Source organism: Sturnus vulgaris, chromosome 4 (assembly GCF_052056855.1).
Source record: "Sturnus vulgaris isolate bStuVul1 chromosome 4, bStuVul1.hap1, whole genome shotgun sequence".
NCBI classification, from domain to species: Eukaryota; Metazoa; Chordata; class Aves; order Passeriformes; family Sturnidae; genus Sturnus; species Sturnus vulgaris.
In genome coordinates this window covers 25,575,040-25,589,624 of record NC_142246.1, presented here as the reverse complement: position 1 = coordinate 25,589,624, position 14,585 = coordinate 25,575,040, and the positions used below count along the sequence as shown (strand labels likewise).

General features: G+C 40.4%; 1 protein-coding gene across 7 annotated transcripts in view; it reads right to left on the bottom strand.

Moving 5' to 3' along the window:
• Nucleotides 1-12,962, bottom strand: part of SLAIN2 (SLAIN family member 2) — a 34,304-nt gene extending 21,342 nt beyond the window's left edge. For 2 of the 7 annotated variants that reach the window (XR_015803086.1, XM_088163335.1), the window contains exons 1-2: nucleotides 12,553-12,962; nucleotides 3,055-3,203 (exon numbers count right to left, since the gene is read on the bottom strand). Coding sequence is in view for 5 of the 7 variants with exons in the window: in XM_088163335.1 (XP_088019461.1) it covers nucleotides 3,055-3,203; nucleotides 12,553-12,911 (508 nt within the window). In the remaining 2 variants the exon portion in view is untranslated. The remainder of the gene's footprint in view (nucleotides 1-3,054; nucleotides 3,204-12,552) is intronic. The other 5 variants (XR_015803087.1, XM_088163333.1, XM_088163334.1 and 2 more) reach the window with 4 other exon arrangements.
• Nucleotides 12,963-14,585: the final 1,623 nt, after the last annotated feature.

The window sequence follows — 14,585 nt, the reverse complement described above, 5'->3', positions numbered from 1 at the left end:
ATATCATCTTCTGGCATTCACAAAGGAACCCCAAAGCATCTATTCCAATCAAATCTTTGTTCTCACACCAATAAAAAGTTTACTTTTCATCTCTTGCCGAAAATGTCATTAAAAATCCTTAAAATGTAAGTCTGCACAACAGTTCTTTCTTTTGTATTTATTATGCAGACAAGTATTTTAAACTACTAACCACAAAATAGAAAACAATTCTGCTACTGCATATTCTTCAAAAAGGCTCTTTGTATACATCCATAATGATACAAAGTATTTGATCATACACAGATTTTTTTGGATGAAACTTAGCATGATTTTGCTACATGTAAAAAGTTTGCTCTGGTACATGGTGAGACTTGATACACACAGTAGGTTTTGTGCGGTGAGACCTGATGAACACAGTAGTTTTCATCCTAGCTAAAGTGAAGCTTCTTCAGCACAGTACATTTTCCCAGAAAAAAAAAAATCTGGATTCAAACCCATTTTCTGGATCAGAATTCCTAAAAGTTTTCCAACATGGATTTCTGTGACTCAGGAAGACATTGTTATTTTACAAATAGAGATAGGGTCTTTATTACGAGTGTCAGACAAAATTGGCAAGACAGATAATCATTTTAGCATTAAAATGATCCTAATATTAAACACTAGCTTACAAAAGATTACACATTAGCTTTCAAAATACCAGAAGGAAGCGTTGATAATCAACAAGTTTATTTTAATGTCAATTTTCTTTTATAACATTCAGAAACAGTATGCAGCATCTAATTCCTTTTAATTATGATTTTGCTGAAATGGTCACGAATTTCTCTTTTGCTGTAGAAAACAGGAAAATTTGAGTGCAGAATATACCTAAAGTTCCCTCTAGTCTGAACAAACTTCCAACACTGAGCATGACTTGCTCTACAACTGTAAAACTGACTGCTGACAAGGCACTGTACATCAGTAACTGTTAACAGTAGCACGGAGCTGAAAGCTCTTCTTCCTCCTTTATTGTAATGCAATTAAATGTACAATGGAAGAAGAAAATATGAAATACAAGAGTGCATTTGAGACTGAAAAAGAGGAAAAAGATATTAAGATTAGAAAGAAGTAACAACAGGAACTAAGAATGTAAAAAGAGTCAATGCAAAAGAAGCATCAGCAAGGATTCAGGAAAGAAAGTTACAGAAGCGTGAAAAACCTTATCCACGGAGACTGGAACCTATGGAATCTATGAACTGAAGCAGTAGCTGGTAACAGGTTAAGTGATGGGTTCATGAGGTACAAGTACTATGCAAAATGCAAGTTACACGATACTCCTGAAGTTTGGAATAGGAAATATACACAAAGTTACAAGAAATATTACTTGTCTTCTCCAGTGGAGCTCCCTGCTACCCTTATTCTGTAAAGGAGAATGGTTGATCTAAAAGACAATTTTCTGTTTTGTTGAAAATTCATTTTTATATGTGATCTGCTCCAACCAGCATGCGCCCATCTTTTCTACCATTAGTAATTCCACCAATTAATACTATAGATTAATTGTGGCATTCTTGCAAGTATCACTGCCAGGAGCAGATTCACAGATCAGGGAAAACAAAAAAGGGGTGAAGTGGCCTAAACACATCGTTTGAATGAAAAAACTTTCAAATGTGTCAATTTCAAGAGAAGTTTCCTGCCATTCTGCTTCAGCTATGAATTTTTAAAGATACCCCACGGGTAACAGAATTTGTGGTACTTCTAGGAGACTTCTACTAAGTTCTGAAAGAAGTTAAACCATAAACGGAATTATGTCAATCAACTGCTATCCATTCATAAATACTCAGTAGTAGTCAGATTCCCAAACCTGTACCATTATTCATAATCCCTGTGATGTGAGTGCTTTTTGTTGTTTAGAATCTCAGTCTTTGCCTGTATTTAGCCATATATCATGTTAACTGTTCAGGTAAATTTTTAAGAGACATTTGTCCACATAGCATAAAAAAGCACAAGAAACAGGAAAAGACTGAGGGTGATGCATACTGAAGGCACTTTCACCACTATGCCCATGATTTTTATAAGAATACAGAATGGATTCAAATTCTATTAAGAACACTTTCAGTACAAACCAGAATAAAAAGACAGATTGCTCCAGAAAACAATACAAGGACAGGAAAGAAGTTACAGTCAAATAAACTCAGCACAAAGTTTACCTATAACCACAGAAATGAGGTGGCTGCTGGAACCACTCCTGAAACTCTGTATTCACATACTCTTAGCTTAAGTCCAACTATTCTGCTAATTCCTCAAGATAACAGTTTAACATGTAGCACTAGCAGACTACAGAAAGATGGAACAGGAGAACAGCTATTAATAGCAAGAAAGTAAGTTGCCTCAGCATAATTTAAAAAAAAAGGCTCCAACAAAGAAACAAAATAAAGCAAGAAACCAGATGGACAGAGAATTCTTATCAGACCTTCAGCATTTTGCTGCTGGTTTGACATAAAGTCTGGTAATAGAAGGACAGAGAATGCAGACTTTCATTCTCACAGGGTCAAACACTCTCCAGTTTTGAATATAACCAACTAATTAATATTAAGGAAGAAACATAAATTCTGGATTTTTCTAAAATCTGACTGATCTTAAGCTACTGGGGATGGGAGAAAAAGAAATCATCATCTCTCCAAAGTATTAAAAAACTTAGGCCTCCATTTCTTTAGATGAAATGAAAGAGATAATCTAGCAGAAAACCAAGTTCCATGCTAACATATTAACAAGCACCTAACAATTAGGATACCCTAATACAAGCTTCTATTTTAAAAAAAGAGGAGAAAACTTTTCAGTTAAAAACCTTGTATTTTCCTGAAAACATCAGACCAAACTATGCAGATCTTATAAAACTCTGAAATAATGACTAATGATCTAATGCCTTCTTTCATTTAATATGATCCAGAAAATTAGTAGAATTAATGACTTTGTAAACCATAATGAAAGCTTTAGAAACAAGTAACTGACAGATGTCTTACCTCACAACCATTAGCTAATTTTGATGCTGTTTCAGAATAAACACATACAATCCCATGGTTTTAGTGTGCAGAAACTCACCTGACATTGTTTGTTCCAGCTTGTGGATCAGTGATTTTTTAGCACATTCAACATCAGGACTTGGATAATCCAGTACCTGTCTGCACCAAACCAATGGACTGACACTTTTTTGCAGTGGATTCAGTTTCTTCTTTGGAGATGTATATAACCTGGAAAAGAGAGGAAAAAAATAATTTAAGAGGACAGACAAAATGAGCCTAAGATCAGACATGCAACAAAATACCACGAAGTATGCTATTTCTGTTTTTATACTCTATCTACACTATAGTACAATCCCAAAAGATGAAGAAAGCACAGATTTGACCCTAAAATTAACTATTTTGGATAGACTATAACAGTGGCAACACATGGCCACTCAAGGACTTCAGACACATTATGTATATGGACAATTTCACTGTCACATAAACTTACTAACAAGGATCAATCTTTCAGATTCACCTGAAAGAAATTAAACACTAAGCAACAGAGAACTCTTGTTTCCCTATACAAAGGAAGCAATAAGCATCTTAGTAGCCAAGGAGCAGTGCTAAAGTACACACAACTACTGTTTCAGTAGCCTTGAACAATAAACAATTTTTATTTATTATTTCTATCCTAGCACCTGATCTTTTCGTTCTCTTTGAACACAGAACAAAGGGACTATCTCTGTCCTAAGGACGTACACAGTCAAGCCTTAGAAACAAGGAAGAAGAGATAATACACACAGGAGAGTAGAGAGAAACAATGAGATCATATTGTTCTGCCAGATGTACTGAAGCATGTCTGTCAGCATTTCCATTAATTTTGTCTATCAGCATCTCTATTAATTTATTTTAACATCAACATTCCATGACTTAAGAAAGTAGTAGTCCAGTTTAAAGACTCTAAAAATTTAGCTGAAAACTTCTCCTCCCTCAACAGACAGATTAAAGGAAAAGTCAAAACCAATCACACACTCAAAACAGGGAACTTCAAGACTTACTTTGGACTTCTAACAAGAACCAAACTTGGAAATGTGGTTCAGCAAAAGACAACAGTGAACTGCAAGACATACAACTCTAGAGATTATGTGTGTAGAAACAGCTAAATGAGTGTTTCCTCTAGAGTAATGACAGACTTCATATTCCAAGTGAGTATGATTGTATGCCACAGCGTCACTTAGGAACATCTGACAGTCTAATCAGACATGCTTCTGTACAAAATACATAGTAAAGGTTGTTCTTTATGCCAATGACATTAGCAACACAGAAGTTATTTCCCACAACTTTCTCTCTACAAGATTATCTCATCTCTCCTCTGTAATTTTAGAACTTGAACTCTGTTTGTGTTATAATAGCTTTCAGAGATTTTTTGTAATTACTACCATTAAGTTCACTTCTTACAAAAACTTCCCAAGAAACACGTTTTAAAACCACCCAAAACACTGATCTTTGTTAAGAGCAAGCTCCAAAACACTCTTCCCTCTAACACTGAAATTATCAAGCTGTGCTTGCAGATACAGGCGAGAAAATATTTATTAGCTGCCAGGTTTTAAAATAAAAATGAAGCTGTTTGTAACAATCCAAATTGTCACTGCTACTTACTGTAGTTCAAGGGGTTTATGCTTTGGCCAATACTGTGCTGTCTGTCATAACTGCTTTTGTAGAAATGCCTGCAATCTTCACAGGCACTCAGCCCAAAAGAAAAGCTAAAAGCCCTTCATGTATTTATAGCCCTGAAGAGCCTTGAAAAGCACAAGAGTCATTCAATTTTCACAGTTGTGTAAACAAAGATGCCACTTTCTGTAATTTCTATGACATCTCCATACTGTTAAAAGTAAAGTTTAACATTTACTATCTCTCTAACGCTCTGAATTTACTGTCTTTTTAGTATTTGCCTGTACTCCTTTCTGTCCTAAGGTATGTTTATACAATACAAAGAAATGTCAAAGGCAACAAGGCCAGCTTTTGCCCAGTACAGGCCAGACTCACTCCTAGTTCTCTGGATAGCTGACATGCCTTGCTGTGTTTGAGAAGTTCCATGCACATTCGGAGTGTTTACAGTGATAGCCAGTATAAAAGGCAAGAAATTAAAGTGCATGTCCTCTTTAAGAAACACACAGAAGGGGCACCTTCAACAAGTATACAAGATTGTTCTAATCAAAACTCTACCTGGTATTTTAAGCTTCAACACATTCTTTTCGGGAATTCCCAATCGTTGCATTTGTTTCACAAGTAGTTTATTTACTGAAGCAATCCAGGCTTACACAGCTCCCTCTTTTCCACCTCCCTTTCTAATCAAATATATATTGCATATTCCCCCACGTCTTTCCAGTCAACTGTTTTCCTTCATCAACCTTTGTTTCACAACTTAGATTTCAAGGTAAGACAGAACTTGAGAACATACATATTTCATGCAACTCCACTACCTCACATCACACACATGTACACTGATGCAGTGACAAAACAGTTCTTTCAAGGCAGTTTCTTGTACATTATGCAATTATGGAGTCTCATTATAAAGCAGTGATCTTAATATCTCACCTGACAAGAACAGTCAATCTCAAGTTTTGAGACTGACTTAATTCTACTTGCTTTGCCTAACCTGGATTTTACAAAAACCAAAAGGACCAAGGGCAAGGCTAAGAATCAGAGTAATGCCTCTATTACCCCTTCCTCTCTTCCCAACATTAGAAAAAGAACAGATACACGAAGCATGTACAACTAACTTCACACAGCTAAGTGGTCTTCGTCAAACTGTTTGACCCAAAAGATACAGGTCCTCCTTAGCTGAAGAACCTTCCAAGATAGATCCCATTTGTACCTGTCAATGTCTACAGCAATACAACAGCACTGATTCAAGTGCTGAAGATTACCAGAATAACTTCATACCTCTTTAACCACGGTAAATCAACTCTCTCAAAACAGGAAATTAAAAACGATTGAGGAAGCTGACAACTTAGAGTTGCCACCCACACTACAAATGTTAACACACTAGAAACATATACTCCAATCTCTCTACAGAGAAAATACTTAACAACTCAGTGACATAAGGTAAAGTAGAAGAAAACGGTGTATTAAAAGGAGCTCAGGAGCTTTGATCTACTTTGAAACAACACTAAGAAGACCAGACACTATGACTCTGCTGCAGCCATTAATATTAGCTTCCTTTGGTTCTTACTAGTTAACCACACCACAGCAGCACCAACCTGAGGCTGAAAGCAGCCAGGGGCTCTACTGATTAGTTCCAGGAAGATGGAGCACAGAAAAGGGCAGAGCTTTTGCAGGAAGACTGCTGTGACTACAAGCATATATGATGTCAGCCAAATGGGGCAAGCTGCAGCATGTTGCACTGGGACACAGCTGAGTCAGAAAACGCTTTTAAGAAAGAGGACACGCCACTGCAGGAGGAGTGGAATATCTGTGTACAGATTACCTCACCCGAGGAACACCTCCCAGTGCATTAAAATACAAGAGGCTACTTGCTACAGGCATGAAACAAGAAGCTGAGATTCTAACTGGGAAAAAAAAGGAAGTGTCTTTTTGTATCAAAATCCTTCCACTGCTCAGGGTAAGAGTGAGGGAAAACATGCAGATGAACATGAAGTCACAAATCTGAATTAGAAAGAAGATTGCAAGTGGAAGGAATTTGAAGTTAGAGCTCATTTATTTTAGCTACACTAGCTTTAAGCAAAAACTGGAAGGTACAATAAAGGAAATTAAATGGGAACACACTAAACATGATGCATGCAAAAGCAAGACGAAAAACCTGAAGACATGATGAGGAGAAAAAGCTGAAATCCAAGGATTCAGATCAATAAGAAATGCCCCTAAAATACAAGAAGGAAATTTCACAGTGAAAAGCTACTGAAAATATATAAATTAGGAGATGATAATACTGGACAGTCTTGGAAATAGATAATTTAGAATACAATAGTGTCAATCTAAAGTATTTTAAGACAATTTAAAAGTTTCAGGAAACCTCATGTAAAGTGGCTTAAGCACATTAAAATTTAAGACGAATTTTGAATGGACAGTAAAGAGCTGAAAAAATCTCTGGTTCAAAGCCAAATCAATCAAAAATTAAGTGACATCTCTGCACTTATGTGGCCTAAGGATTTCCTTTCCTTCTCCCCCCGCCACAAAATTCCTATGCTACAGCTGTAGCTGACTGAGATACACATTACTTAGCCTGTAATTATTAGTTTTCAGCTCTACTTTGCAGAATACTTTTAGTTCTGAGAGATGCACAAATTACAGCAAATTCCACTCTATGACTATAAACTCAAGGATATGAATACTCCAAAAACGCTTTGACAGTCTCATTAAACCTTCATATTACAGTGGCACATCTCAGCTACATGATGTGATTTTTAAGTAGAATTAAGAATATCCAAGAGGTTGCAAAGTACAATTCGGAACACAACTATCTTTCTGTGCCTAACAATTAGATAGTTAGCTGTTACCCAGCTAGTTGCTGGAAATTACTGCCATTGTTCATTTCCTCCTCCAAAAGAACACGTTAGTCTCGGAAAAGGATGTTGTAGAATGGGAAATGGGCCATCAAAAACACCATCATGTAGCTTCCCTAGGACTATCACACAAATTGTACAACTGTCCACTATTTGAGAAGCTTTTCATAAGAAATTTTCAGCATAAATAGTTTGAGCATATGTGCTCAAACATAGCATTGTTGATATTTACATTGAAGAGAAAAAGGTTGCGAAGTTCTGTGTCCTATTAAGGGCATTCCAAAATAAAATTCTGTTTAATGACTATGCTTGAGAGCTCTACCAACACCTACAAGTAGTAGAAATGTGAATCATGCCTAAACCAGACATGATTATGTAGTAAATTTAGGACAGTAAAGGAAACCCATATCAAAACTCTCATTGTATCTAAATATCAAGCATATTTAAAAGCTATAATTATCACAAAGAAAGTCAGAAATGGAAATAGTTCTTCCTCAGGATTCTTCCTCAAGTCCTCAAATATCTGTTTCGCAACAAACACTGGTATCTCAGAGACACTAATCAAAGTGAGTATTATTTAATGTTACAAGTTGTTTTTCATTATAAAACTGGCAACTTCCATAACCCTTCCTTTTCCTACATACTTGTTTTCATATTATCTTCCTAGTTTGTGAAGATATTATCTGAATTTGATTAAACCCCAACAACTTTAAACCAAATTGATTTTTTATCTGCCACAAAATGAAGAGCAACAATTTCCTCTTTTACTTACACCATGGAACAGAAACTGATCAGAATCTGTCCCGTTTCCAAGAAGCCTAAACCACATTAATACAATGAAATTTAGCAGTTGAACAGGAAATGCTGCAATGTAACTTCAGCAATGGGATTTCATTCAGGTGGAGCTCTAGCCTAAAACAGTCATGGTATACTTTACTAGCTCACTATGGCAAACCAGGATTCCAAAAAAATGCTAGTGCTCAAGGGACATCTAGCAATATGAGATGGAACACAGCCATTACAGATGACAATCATGTATCTCAAACAGGCCCTGAGCCAACTAACGATAACGGATGTAGAATGAAAACTTACACTATTATAAACAGGTGCAAATTAGAAATAGCTGCTGAATGAGAGTGAGTATAATAGCACAAGTATGTGCCTTCCATTTTAACTAGTTAGGATACACAACCAGAGTTCTTAAAAAACACTGCAACTATTGCTTTAGCTATTTAGTTAGTATAGAAAAACAGCAATAATTTCATTTTAAATACACAATAACTGCCTTTTGTTTGTAAATGAGGTCAGTCAGTTGTCAGCTATTTTAACCCTACCAAGGAGACTTTATGCTGGCAGGAAAATATGGATGCTAGGCTATTTTTTATAGCACTGTCATTTAAAGAGGACACAACTGTTCTGAAGTTTGCTGAGCAATTACATCTACAAAATAGATACACAGCAAGCTCTATACTCTTATGCACATGCTGCAAGTAAATTTTGAAGAAAAGCACTGCATATTTTGCTCACATTTAAAACAAAACCTCTCAGAAAACTTAGGTGAGTGATTGTGCAACAAGTTGCCACAAAAGAAATTACACTGGGTTCACAGCACAGTAACTACCACAACACAGTAATTACCCACGTGTGCACACTTATCCTGCAATAAACTCAAGATCCAATAAACTCTTTTTAAAAGCAGCATGGCAAGCCACCCTGCACACTGTTACCCCAATGTCTCCAACGTGCTGCACATCCACACCCAACCTTACCCAGCAAGTCAGGCAAGGAGGAGCATACCACTTCCCTAAAGATTTCTCCACTCTGGTCACCCCTTCTGCCCTTATATCTTTTCACCTGATTAGTATGAAAAGACCTGTTCGGATTGAACTTTGAAAAAAAGTTAAATCTGGTTCAAGAACAGTCAAACAGGAACACCCATAGAGCAAATTATGAAAGTCACTGATAACTGGAGGAAATAATCAGCAGGCCTAAAGCTTACATGGGTCTGTGCAGAGCTCAGTACAGAGTGCAAGTACAGATGTGCCCACGTGCAAACTTCAGGACCTTATCAGGAAGAAAGTTTCAGCCCACTAAACAGCATTCATTCAGAAGCACATGGACAAGAAACTCAATCTAAATTCACTGAAATATTTCCAACAATTTACCATATAATTTGAAGATTCTCTCATGGGAAAACGTTTAAAACTTGAAGTGTATCTGGGTTTAATTAACCACAGAGAAAAAAAACAATCAAGCAAAAATATAAACAGTCCCAAAGTTCACTAATACTTCACACTTCTCTTCTGTATACTTATCTAAATGCAATTAAAGAATTAAAAGCTAAAAATGTAGATTTAAAGAAACATATCACATTCTAGTATCAATTTCAATCACAGTATCAAGTGTTCTGTCTTAAATTCACAGACACTAATCTCATGGAAGCATTAAATGTAAAACAATGTAATTTTAACAGTTAAGAAAACTATTTCTTCTGCCATGACAGGGCTGAAGGTGACTTCATAATGGGGTATGAAAATGCCTGTATTATACAAAAAAGAAAAGAACAGTGATAACCAGCACCCTTTACCACCTATTATTGCTCACAGCAAAGTCCTTTCAAAATCAAAAGTAAAGACAAATCTTAACTTCTCTATGTAGACAAGAAAAACAGGCAAGATTAATCAATTCTTTATGAACCAACAATTATTTAAATTTAGTTTGTTCCCACAAGAGGTTTCCTCAGCTGCTAATACCTCAGGTATTTGATTTTTACAGTGTATAATCCCATATTTTAAACAGGATTTTTGGTTAAGCAGTAGTGATCCTTTTGAATCTCAAAGAGTTCATACGAAACTTACATTTCATCAAGTACATTCACCCTTTCAGTGGATTAAAATTTTTTTTGAGTGACATTGCATAACCAAGGCCTTAGGAGCAGGATCTTTATGAAGCAGTTTAGGGAAATCCACTATTTCACATCAACCCCTCCTACTATCTTCACAACCTTGTTTCTTATATATTACTCCTTTAGCCCTCTGAAAATTTCAAACTTCATTAAGAGCAATAACCTCCATTAATCAAATGCATAAATACAAAGTCATCTTACCTTCACAGGAAAATAAAAAGCGTTGGACTATTTAGAGTCTCAACAATAGAATTAGGAGGTATTTAGAAATTCCAAAAGCTTGATTTCCATTTTTATTAAGCACTTTGGAACAAAAAATCACCAATCTAGCCAAACTATGCATATCATTAACTACATATTAAACTACAGCAGGAAAACACTTTTAAAAAATAATTACATATCTATATTTTGTGATATGTATAGCAATGAGTACATTTTTACAATTGCTCTTTTTTGTTTCATGCATTTGTGTCTTAGTCAGTGTCCCATGCCTGAGATTGAAAATTAGTTGCTAAAATACTTCAGCATTATGGTTGCCAAAATATTAGTAAAGGAATGAAGAAGCACAAAAGATTGCCTCTAAGTTTTGCAGTCTTATGAGCACTAGAACTTGCACAGAAACATGACGGTGCCACAGGAACTGGCAGCCAAACACCTGACACCAGCAAGGGCAGTGCTCAGTGAACTCCGTGTGTGCCCAGAACTGCGTCAACAAAAACACACAGCACTTATGCCACCACTGTCACCATACACTCTGTCGGGGCATTCTCTTAAGAGACTTCATTATTTAGAATTAATATATAACAGGTAAGATCGATTGTCACTAGAATGTATGACATGTACAAATTTGGCCATCCCACTCCAAACCCGCTGTGCATATTTACTATATTCTATTTCTTGTAAGAAACAGAATCCTGTAGATTACAAGGCATACAGTAAGAAGTAAGAGCAGCTGCCTTGCACAGACTCATCTTCTGGGAGATGATGCCTTGTGTTAATTTAGTGTTGGATGAGAATAAACTTATGCTCTCATACTTCTCCAGTGGATCAGGCTCAATGTCAGGCAAATGACTTCTCCAAGAAAGTGCACACAGTCTCCTCCCTGAGCAACTAAAACATTGCTCATGCATGGAATCATTCCAGCATTTTAAAGGCATCTCTAACTCTGGAAGACATTTTTGTTTGTTTTGTAAATTTATCTGCATGTTTGCTTCCAGAGATTTCTGCAGATGGACCTACAACCAGTTCTGCTGCAAGACAGTTTGCTTGTGTGACACTTTTTGTCCCTGTACATGCTTCCCTTGCATTTCTCTGTTGACATGGTGTTGACACGGTGCTCCTCCCCACTACTTCTCCTGCAGCTCTGAGGCTGCCCCCCAATAACCGTCATAGGAAACTTCAAAACGACAGCTGGAGACAGCGTGATGCTTGGAGAGAGAAGTCTTCTTGATTCTCAGTGGAAGCTCATCCAAGTGCAATAATGACAAGGCAAACAGCCACCTGCAGCTGTTTCTGCTGGAGCAGCAGGGTAGGCAGTCCATTTATAACGAGGAACCACCTAAGGGAAACCGTGATCCTACATCATTAGCAATAAATTAGAACACCTAAGGGCAACATGTTTATAAGATGAAAAAGTGTTACATTTGCTGTCTTTACAGCTGAAAGAAATCGAGGCATAAAAGATGCCTGATGCATGTCTGAAGTCTAACAGTACCTGTGGGCTAATTCTGAACTACCCTAGAAATTTCCCACAAGTTTGTCAACGCCTCCCCACCTCTTGTACTCGTGAAAACCCTGACAGCTGATCCTGCGGCAGCCCAGGAGCCCGCTCGGTGTCCGAGTGCCCCGCAGGAACGCTCCCACCGCGGCCGAACAGCAGCGCAGAGCCGCGGGCCTCCAGGGAGCTCCACCGCCGTGTGCAGAAAGCCAAACACCCTTCCCCGGCAGGCTTCGGTACGTCTCGCAGAGATCATTAAGCCCTTCACCCAGCCCAGAGGGCGAGGCTGCCTCCGCAAACAAAGCCCCGAGACCCCCTCCGACATCGGGCACACGCCTGGAAAAAGCCCCTTCCCCCCAGGCACGGCGGGGAAAAGGGGGCGCGGGGCCCTGCCCGCCTCCTCACCAACTCGCCCCCGCCCCATCCCCACCCCGGCCGCCTCCTCACCAGCCGGTCTCGTCCTCGTCGCAGCCGGCCAGCCGCTCCAGCTCCTCCGGCCTGAGCACCGCCGCGTCGTCCAAGAGGCCATTGCCGCCGCTGCCCCCATCGCCACCGCCGGGCTCCTCGGGGAGCGAACGCCGGGCGGCCGCCCTGGGGCTGAGACAGCGCCCGTCGGGCGACGGGGAGGCGGCGGGGGACGGCGAGGAGGGCCCGACGCTCGGCAGGCGCTTGGGGCTGGCGGGAGCGGCGGGCAGGGCGCCGTGGCGGCTGCGAAGCTGTTCATTCTGCTTCTCTAGCTTCTTCACCAGCTCCTGAAGCTTCCGCACCTCCGCGTCCGCGTTCACGCCCGAGCCCACATCCTCCATGGCGGCCGCCGACAGAGCGGCGGCTGCGCGGGGAGAGGCGGCCGTGCCGCCCCGTCTACGCGGCCGGGCGGCCGGCGGCGGGGCAGGGCCGGGGCGGGGCGCAGGACGCACATCCGCCGCCGCCATGTCACCGCCTCCCGGCTGGGCCGCCCGAACCGCCGCCCCTTGCACCGCCTTCCCTCCGGGCGGCACTGCGCGGAGCGGAGTGGCGCGGAATGGCAGGGCCCGGAATGGCACGGCGCGGACTGGAATGGTGTGCGATGGCCGAGCATGGCGGCGGCCCCGGCAGCGGGAGGCTGTGACTCAGCCCCGCTTGGGGCCGTCCGAGGGGCTCTTGCTGTCGCCTCGCTCCTGAGGCCTGAGGGAGCGGCGCGACCTGGCCTGGCCTGGCCTCCGTGTCTTGGGCACTACAGGTCCCAGACAGGTGTTGTACAGGAAGCCCCGGAATACCTTCCAAAAACGTTCAAAACCTCTAGAGAATACGAGGTGTGCCCCTGGTCCGAGGCCTAGGTGATAGTGTTGGGCCTACTGTCTATGACGGACGTGTGAACTGAACATCCTTTGAGTCTACATTTTGTATAAATATATGCATAGTCATTTATAGGTTGTGATTTTGCCATCCGTAGTAAAACTTACACCTTTAGGTTTAAGGAATTTGTGGGGCTTGGGGGTTTGCCACAGAATCACAGAATGGGTAAGGTTGGAAGGGATCACAGTTGTTGATCTGGTCCAACCTCCCTGCTGAAGCAGAGTCATCCTAGAGCTCAGGGCACTGGATTGTGTTCACTGGCAATATGTTCCAGTAAGAGGTTGATATTCAGGTGGAACTTCCTCTACATTACTTTTTGCCCATTGTCTCCTGTCCTATTTCTTGTGATGTTCTGTGTCTTGTGACAAATTGTCTCCAAATTTAATTGGCTGGCATGTTGTGTGTGTCCCCCTTCCCTGAGCTACTGAGAAACAGTGTCCTTAGTGCCATCCCTTCACAATTTTTTCCTCTTTCCAAGTTCAACCTACTCAACAGCTTCATTTTGGAGCCTGCTTTAGCTGGGGAGAGGAAGAACACTAGGAAGTGGGCCAGAGGATGGCTGAAGTCTACAGGGGATGATGTGAGTAGTTTTTACCAGGCTCAGGAAGGGAAGAAGGAAAATAAGACTGGGGTGCTCAGATCTGTGGGATGTGCTGAGAAATTGCAAAGTTTAGGGGCAGTAAATGCTACTAATCTGGGTTTAGGTATGGTGTTAGGTATGGTGCGTGGACTGCTGGATAGTTGAGACTGCCAGGCATGAGTTTACAGCATTCTTACAAGACTCGGTAACTTCCTTGCCTTATGCAACACTCTCCCCTTATACATTCAAATATGACATTCTCTGTGTACAGCATTGTTTGAGGGTTTATTCTGGGGCCGTTTTGCACTGTTACTGTTAGCTTCTCACCAGAATCCAAGCCTTGAATTAATCATGTTTTTATAGTAGCAATAGGAGGAGTTTAATCCTTTTTGTACTGCAGCTACTGGGATCAGAGGGGACTGGTGGCTGGAACTGGGAGTGTGACAGAGTGTGAAGTGGGACTGTGACAAAGGGCTCTGCCAGGAGATGTAGATGGGCAGTGCAGAGGAGCTTCTGGGAGATGCTGCTAAAGCTGCAGCAGCTCCTGGTGATTCTGTCATGTTTA